We start from the raw sequence: 7,500 nt of genomic DNA on the forward strand, positions 1-7,500 counted from the left end.
AAAACCAATATCAGCTCGATATCACGATCTACTCCCACTATAACAGGGAGTGAAAGTGTCCAGATTATTATTCTTTTTTTTTTTTATCTCCCATCATCCTCTCCTCCTCACCCTCTCTCCCTCTCCTCATATTTACTGAAAGGCGACTCCCACCCTTCCCCTCCTCCCTCACTGACACACACTCTTATATTTGTATTTCCTACCCTTGCACACTTCACACTTTGACATTCACCCATTTCAACCACTCTCCTACAAAGACACCACTTCTGACTCTACTAATTATCTTCAATACCAAACACACGCATGCACACGCACGTGCAAAACACACACTACTGTGTGTGTGTGTTTTTTGGCCAATGGTTTTCCAATGAAGCGTTTCTTTGGGCTGGTGTTGGAGCGACTGGTGTTTGTGTCAAAGAACCTCAGACTGAGTCAATGCAGAAAACAGAAGAAGAAGAAACTCAGAACCAGGAAAACCAAACCATTGGTGAGTGAGAGACACAATAGCTGTACTTTATTTTGAATCAAATGTATTTATACTGTATATATCACTAAAGGATTGGAACTTGCGTTAGGTTGTGTTGTCTTGTGAATTTTTAACTTATGACTTTTACCATTTGGTCAAATTAACATTACAGTGACAGGCAGTGTATGCTAAGAAAGCACAGATTGTAGAGGGCTTTACTGTTGTTTAGTGTCAGGCTGAGGCAGAGGGAGCCAGGCTGGGCTTTCAGTTCAGAGGATGTATGCCAGCCACTGTGCCGTCCTGCCAACCCCCTTAAAATGCAGACACTGTTTTTACATGCCCTGGAGTAACTAATAAAATGAGCATTGGTGTGTTTTTTGTTGTTGCAGCAGACACACTAGCAGGGAGGCTATTTGTCACTCTTGCCTGCATAGAGTCTCTCTCTCTCTCTCTCTCTCTCTCTCTCTCTCTCTCTCTCTCTCTCTCTCTCTCTCTCTCTCTCATGCCTAAAATAGCCAGAGTCCATTCAGCACCAGGGGCAATTTAGGATCCACAACTCAATCTGCCTCTGCGTGTGTGTGTGTGTACTAAAACACTAAAATATTATTATAAGTATTATTATATATTATAAATAAATTTTTCACTCTAAATGCAACACACACACAGACAGACAGACACACACACACACACACACACACACACACACACACTTGTGTGTGTGTGTGTGTGTGTGCGTGCATGTGATGTTTTGTGAGTCTTGTTCGCTGATAGGCATAAAGAAATTGTCTCATTGTGAGTTCATTATGTTCAAATGTACAATGATCAGAACTACAATGCACTTGTGACTTTTTCACGAAACATTCTTAGATTGCTATTCTACATGTGTTGTGTGTGTCTGTGTGTGTCTGTCTGTGTGTGTGTGTTGTGTGTGTGTGTGTTGCATTTAGAGTGAACATTTTTATTATAATATATAATAATACTTATAATAATATTTTAGTGTTTTAGTGATTATCTTGTTGATATGTGCCTCAAATGAAGAAGCCTCTCTGACTGATGTGATTATAGAAAAACACCCTTTCCTCTCTGCCCGAACGTCCTTTAGCGTAACAAATGCTGTTTTTTCTAATGTGTAAAAAAACAGAAACATTACAACCTAGGCCACGATGAGCCTACTTTTAAGTGATTCGTGGTCTTGTAAAACCCCTGCTGTGTCTGCTGGGTTTGCATGTGTGTTTTTATATGTGTGTGTCTAATCCAAGCTTTAGAGAATGTGTCCCTGCTCAGTCTGTCTGCATGCAAGCAGATATTACTTCACATGATCTGGGACAGGTGTATAGAATGCTGTGGATTAGTGTACAGTATATATTTTGAGTGTATGTCTGCTTTTGTACGTGGACAGTAGATAATGTAATGTGTGTGTGTGTGTGTGTGTGTGTGTGTGTGTGTGTGTGTGTGTGTGTGTGTGAGAGAGAGGTAGAAAAGGCAACATTGAGATTAAAAGTGTATCTGTATCAGTGTGTGTGCCTCGGTTCCTATCCCAGATTACCCTAAATTTATCTTTCAACTGCCGACTGACTATCTGACATGACATCACCAGTGACATTGGCAATGACATCACTGGCGATAAAACAGGATGTCCTTTTTGATTGCTATTTTAATCTGTTGCAGAATTTGGAGGATTTGATAACAAAATGATTTCAGAGGGGATCATTACTACCCAGCTGATACATTGAAGTCATTTATTGCTTTTTCAGATATGTTTAAAATGATAAACCATACTAAAAGCTTCATATTTTATTATATTAGTCTAAACCAATCTAACAAAAGAGTTGGATAAATTTGATTTCTGAACATTTCAGACTAAATATGGAGAGATCAAATCTCTAGATCAGGTTAAACCTTTGTCCTGAGCCCAGAGGGAATTGTATTTGTGTGTCTGTGTGTATAAGCAGTTATTGATATGTTATTAAAGCTGTGATTATTGTTTTGTATAGTCAGATGGATGGCTGTATCTTGTTACAAGTTGCTTTTATCAGTGGCTGTTGAACATTTCTGCTTCTTTTCCCTTGCCGGAGATCTCAAAGGCCTTCTTATCACTTGACATTAACATCTGTTGTATCTTGATGTCTTGAAGATTGAATTAGATGAAAATTCCTATCTGCAGCTCCGGTTTATATGTTGCTTGGCAGGCCAAATTGCCTTAAAAGTGCTCATATTATGCTCATTTTCAGGTTCATAACTGTATTTATAGGTTATATCAGAAAGGGTTTACATGGTTTAATTTTCAAAAAAAACACCATATTTTTTGTTGTACTGCACATTGCTGCAGCTCCTCTTTTCACCCTGTGTGTTGAGCTCTCTGTTTTAGCTACAGAGTGAGACCTCTCACTTCTGTTCCATCTTTGTTGGGAGTCGCACATGTGCAGTAAGTACTGCTGGCTAGTCAGTTGCAGAGTATGAGGGCGTGCCATGCTAGCAGCTAGGCTAGCATTATAACGTGTGTTATAAAGTGACAAGTGTTCGTCACGGAAGTAAAGACTGGACTACAATAGAGCTGTTTGGAGCAGTTTGTGAACAGTGTTTTCTGTTGGAGATGGTAAGTCCCTTTGGGGTGGACTTTGGGCTTTTTCACTTTGTAAACCTATAACATGCACAAAAAGATATATAACACAATAAAATAAAGGGAAAAAGCCCCAAAAACTTGAAACACTTTAACACTTTAAACCCTTCTAGATTGAATGGGCGGTTCCTGGTTGGATTTAATGCAGTTTCTCTTGGTCTATGTGGATTGGAGACACGCTGCATTCACACTCCTGTTTGGTGATGTGTTTAAAGGTTTCTTCAGTCTGCAGAGGTGGTTTGTTAAAGCTGATCTTTTTGTGTTTGCTGGGATTTTCCATGTTAATCTGAATGTGATCAGCCAGGTTGCTTCTTATTACTGAGATAGGAAAAGGACTGAGTAATTTAGCAGTAGTTATCATTAACAACTTGTTGATTGATGGGTTAACCCACCTGTGTCAAACTCAACGCCTAAGTTTTTGTCACTTTTGCAGACATTTTTTTCAACCTTTTTGCCACTGTTTCAGACTTTTTTTTGGGGCGCTTTTTTCTATGCTTTTTCCCCCCGTTGTTTCGGTTGCTTTTGCGATCTTTTTTGGCGATTTTTTTCTATGATGGCTAAAAAAGTTTTTTTCTGACTTTTTTGGGGCTTTATGTCGACCAAACTGTAAGTGAGAAGACTATATGAGACATGCAATAATACAGTCACAGATATTTGACTTTTTTCTCTTAAATAAAAACATGTCAATAAACTATACATATCTGGCCCTTGGTGTGATTCTCTTTTTCCAGTGTGGCCCTTAGTAAAGTTGAGTTTGACACCCCTGGGTTAACCAATAGTTAGCAAAGTTAATTAGTTAGTTAATTAGTTATCTGATCCCAATCAGTAATCAGCGAGAAATACTTCATCCTTCATACCCATATTCCTGAAATGGTAAGGTGGTAAATGTTAACACATTTTCTGACATGTAACATGTTTGTTTCTGTGCTTACAGGTGATTCTGACGGTTTACCTCAATGACACCCAGCAGATGCTAACTGAGGTCCCAGTTACTCCGGCAACCAGAGTGATTGACGTTGTCGAATACTGCAAAGAAGCCGGCGAGGGGGAGTGTCACTTAGCTGAAGTATGGAATGGGCATGGTGAGTCCATCCGTGCTCCATCCATCCATCCATCCATCGACACCCATCCATCTATACATTTATATGAGATAAGTTGGAAAAAAACAAACATATTTAAAACAATTAAAACAAGGCAGGAATGATAAAAGACAAAACACGAATAATTAAGAAATGAGTAATAAAAAAAAAATAAAAAATCATCAGAAAGTGTATATGTAACTATTGTATACAGTATAAATGACAGTTTTCCATGAGCATCCACCTTTTAGCATCAGCTTTCTGCAGCACATGATCTCATCTGAAGCATTAACAGAACCTAGTGGTCTATTTACACAACAAGTTGCCAATAGACTGGTAGGTGATAAAAAGAATTAAACTGATGTGAATCTATTCTTAAATTTAACGCACATTGAAAGGGGTTGAAAAATATATTTTCTTGTTACAGTCTGTCATAATATATCCACATATTCCTCATTTTTGGTTTGTTGAATATTGATATAGTGAAGCCTGAACCCACTGAAGCTCCATTAAAGGTCCCGTGGCATGACAATTTCACTTTATGAGGTTTTTTTTAACATTAATATGAGTTCCCCCAGTCTGCCTATGGTACCCCAGTGGCGTAGAAATGGCGATAGGTGTAAACCAAGCCCTGGGTGTCACATTATCTATAATCTGGAATTATATGTCAGGATAATGACAGTATGACTCTGGCCTAGATCGGTTGCTTTGAAGCTGATTATAAACAAAGTCAGACCTATATCACGGCTGCACCATGTGAAATCAATAGAGTGTTAAGTGCCTACTGTATACTGCATGTCATTGTAAACCTGAATAGACCAGTCCATCACATGCAGACACTGAGAGCTACTGTGTCCATTAAAGCGTGCCCTACATTCATTCCATTACAGCTGTTAAAGTAGCGATCAACACGATAACACAGTGTGTTTGTGAAGCACTGTGGTGTGACCGAGCTATAAATGGCTCTTATATTATACTCTTTCTTAGAGGGTGACGCTGTGAAGCAGCACATAATAAATGGGGGTGTAAATTTAGTTTCTTGTGTGATGAGAGGCCATGCCTAAAGGCCACAACTGGCCTCACGGCTGGTGTGTGTGTGTGTGTGTGTGTGTGTGGGCGCTAAGCCATTGTCTACATGTGTGTGTATTGTTAGCTATGGATTGACATATTTTGCTGTGCAAACATTGCTGCTGGGTTAGAGTACTATGACTTTTCCTTCTTTTCAGATTGTCTGCTTTAATCACACAAATGTGTAAATTCCACAGACATTATTGATGATTTTGAGATAAAGAATATTAATATTACACAAATATTTTACAGTGTCAAGACATAATTTCAACCGTTTTGAACGATAGAGCAAAGTAGTTTTTTGTGGGGTAGATTAACCCTTTGTTTACATTTTGATCAGGGATTAAGCCTTTAAGAATAGATAATCGTTATAATCATCATAAAAGATTTGCAGTGTTAAATGAACCACTTAAAGGGATAGTTTGGATTTTTTGAAGTGGGGTTGTATAAGGTACTTAATGCATAGTCAGTGTATTACTAACAGTAGATGGCGGTCGGTATGCCACCAGTTTAGAGAAGCAGACAGGAGTACCAACTCAGAAGCTAGGCAAGGTTCAAGGGTTCTTTATTAATCATGTGCACAACAATAAGAACTTTCGGATCTCCACTAGAATTTACAATACAGTACAAATCTGTGTGTTTGAACACTCTTTGGCTAGTTTGTAATACAAAAAGATCCTTAAATAAAAGCAAACCCAACCTGATGAGTTTTAAGAAGTGTTTTACTACTTAATATCATTCCATTTTTTTTAAGACGGCAGATATATGTCCTATTTAATGCTGTTAAATTGGACTTCATGATAATGTAAGTACTGATAACTGAATGTATATATTTATGTAATTGGTGAATCATCTCTCCCTGTCTTCTCTGTATAAATCACAATAAGGCACACTGTAATAGCTTGGCTAATGTTTTCTCACCCTCTGTCTCTTCTCAGAGCGCGTTCTCCCTCAGGAGGTGTTATTGTTGGATCTCCTCCAGCAGTGGGGAGCCAGGAGGCCGGAGGTCAGCTTCTACCTCAGACACTGCCCCTCTTGGACACAAGGTACCAGAAAACAAACACACATGCATGCTTATTCCACCCGAAGATCTCATACGAGTATAATAGCTGAGTGTCAAGAACTGATTTTTTTCCCACTCAGTATTGAGCATCATTAACTCACATATAAAAACACACAAACACATAGAGCCAATGGTGTGTGGTGTGTATGAGGTTTAGAGGCTCGGTCAGAAGCTCGGTCAGTAATTAGCCAGATAAGATGATTAGTGTGTTACATAACATCAACAGGGCAATCGGAATCTATTCTGCTGCAGAATATCAGACAATATTCTGCCAAAATAGCAGTTTGAATTGCTCAGTGCTTTAGAGAATACAGTTAATCAACAATTTAAATACACTGGTGTGTTGTTTTCGTGCCCGCTCCCTGCAGGGACACGGCAACCTCACCACCTGCTGGTGCTTTCCGATCTCCCCCCCCCCCCCCCAAAAAAAAGAAAAAGAAAAAGAAAAAGACCACTCATTAGAATCACATTATTATCATAGCTTGTGATCTGCATTGTGTATTGTGAATAATGAATTAATCATAACACTATTTTAGCTAGAATGTTTCCAGCTTGGCTGAGTCATAGAGGCCATTAAGGTTTCCCCATGTTTGATCGTTTTATTTTTATTTTGGTCTTTCTTTTAGATCTCACCCTGCTGCTCCTAAACCTATTACAGATCTACTGGCACATGAACTGTGACTGGGTAAAAAATGAAAAGCTTGTGCTAAAATCTGTTTATTTTGGACAGAACGTTTAATAGGAATGAGAACCCATAAACAGTTTAAGAGAAGAAACTGCTTTTCCCCCGGTCCCTCAGTTTCCAGCACCAGACTGTAATACAGATGTGGTTTTGATATAAATGATTGCCATTAGGCCTGCACAATATATTGTTTTTTTATCGCCATCACAATATCAACTGGCACAAAATACACATCGCAAAAGGCTGCGACATATTTCAATAGACACTCAACATATCAACAGAAAACTCATTCTTTTTTAAGTGGTGCCTTTAATATTCAATTCATAATCAATTTGTTCAATAGAAGAATTTTGGAAATGATTTCCTTTTACTTGTTTTAGATTAAACAAGCAATTTGTTGTACTAGTGCAGCGCCCGTTGAAAATGTTTGGAACGGGCGATTGCTTGGCCTGTGGTATTGCTGCTTGTAGAATTCTTCAAAACCAAATTGTACCCCAAAATTACTTAAAGAAGGACCCCAAA

General features: G+C 38.6%; 1 protein-coding gene across 5 annotated transcripts in view; it reads left to right on the forward strand.

The window, feature by feature from the left end:
• The window catches only part of LOC116042530 (apoptosis-stimulating of p53 protein 1-like), a 51,793-nt gene that overhangs the window by 7,125 nt on the left and 37,168 nt on the right, over positions 1-7,500 (forward strand). For 2 of the 5 annotated variants that reach the window (XR_004895754.1, XM_031288726.2), the window contains exons 1-3: positions 133-487; positions 4,021-4,168; positions 6,172-6,279. Coding sequence is in view for 4 of the 5 variants with exons in the window: in XM_031288726.2 (XP_031144586.1) it covers positions 368-487; positions 4,021-4,168; positions 6,172-6,279 (376 nt within the window). In the remaining variant the exon portion in view is untranslated. Of the gene's footprint in view, positions 1-125; positions 488-4,020; positions 4,169-6,171; positions 6,280-7,500 lie in introns of those variants that run through there. The other 3 variants (XM_031288727.2, XM_031288731.2, XM_031288730.2) reach the window with 3 other exon arrangements.

This window comes from Sander lucioperca, chromosome 18 (assembly GCF_008315115.2).
Source record: "Sander lucioperca isolate FBNREF2018 chromosome 18, SLUC_FBN_1.2, whole genome shotgun sequence".
NCBI lineage: Eukaryota > Metazoa > Chordata > Actinopteri > Perciformes > Percidae > Sander > Sander lucioperca.